Genomic DNA, 974 nt, shown 5'->3' with positions numbered 1-974 from the left:
AGTAACATGGTATAATCAGTTTCTATCAATAGCATACTATAATCAGTTTCTAATCAGTAACATGGCATAATCAGTTTTCTATCAATAGCATGTCATAATCAGTTTCTTATCAGTAACATGGCATAATTAGCTTCCTATCATTAATCTTATATGAATTTACCTTTATCTCTAATAATTATTTTCAACTATTTGGAATTATTGTTATTAGTGGGAATTGTTTGTTTTCCTTATTTTTCATGGGCAGAAGAAAAGAAAAAGGAAATGAATTAATTTTAAAATTGAAACTATGAAAAAATAGTAAATTTTTGAAAATAAAATGTCACCATAACACCAATGATCTTCACATTCTCTTTCGACATGAATCGCATCACCAATCTCCAGAAGTATTTCATCATCATGTCGTGGAATGAATGATGAATGTACTCGATGTGTCGGATTAAACTGCTCCAAACCTGTCGTACAACAACTTGATACACCTGACGAATCTTCTTGACCAAACTGTGAAAGGGCTAAAAAGAAGAGCTAATAACGAAAACATAATTATTTCTAAATGAGACATTAATTATTCTAATTAACAAGAGTTTATCCTAGTTTTATTTTGTCAATTAAAAAAGATAAATTAATATATTTTACTTATAGTATGCTTGCAAAAAGTAATGTACCTTTTCGAGAAGGAAGTTGACTATCATTTAGATTACTATCTTCATAATAGCTATCCTCAAAGAGTAATACTGAATTACCCATCACTGAATCTGTACCAAAGCAAATCCTGAAACATCATGAAATTTTTTTTATTCGAATTTTAATAAATGAATAATTTCCCCTTTCTATACATCAATTGCAAACACATTTTTTTTAATCGTTAATTAATTTAATTTAATTAAGAACCGCATGCATGACGAATCTTGACTTCATTGATCTAATAATGTAATTTTATCGTATTTTTCAAAAAATTTATCGTATTTTCCTATAAC

General features: G+C 27.6%; 1 protein-coding gene across 1 annotated transcript; it reads right to left on the bottom strand.

Annotated features, from left to right (window-relative positions):
• Positions 1 to 331: 331 nt before the first annotated feature.
• On the bottom strand, positions 332 to 744 carry LOAG_16003 (hypothetical protein; the record flags this gene model as incomplete). Its single annotated transcript, XM_003151492.1, has 2 exons — positions 332 to 509; positions 663 to 744. Coding segments are annotated over 2 exons (258 nt in total), but the record flags the coding sequence as incomplete, so codon positions are not given.
• Between the last annotated feature and the right edge of the window lie 230 nt (positions 745 to 974).

This window comes from Loa loa, assembly GCF_000183805.2.
Source record: "Loa loa unplaced genomic scaffold supercont3.3557, whole genome shotgun sequence".
In the NCBI taxonomy this organism is placed as follows: Eukaryota; Metazoa; Nematoda; class Chromadorea; order Rhabditida; family Onchocercidae; genus Loa; species Loa loa.
This window is presented reverse-complemented; position numbering and strand designations above follow the sequence as displayed.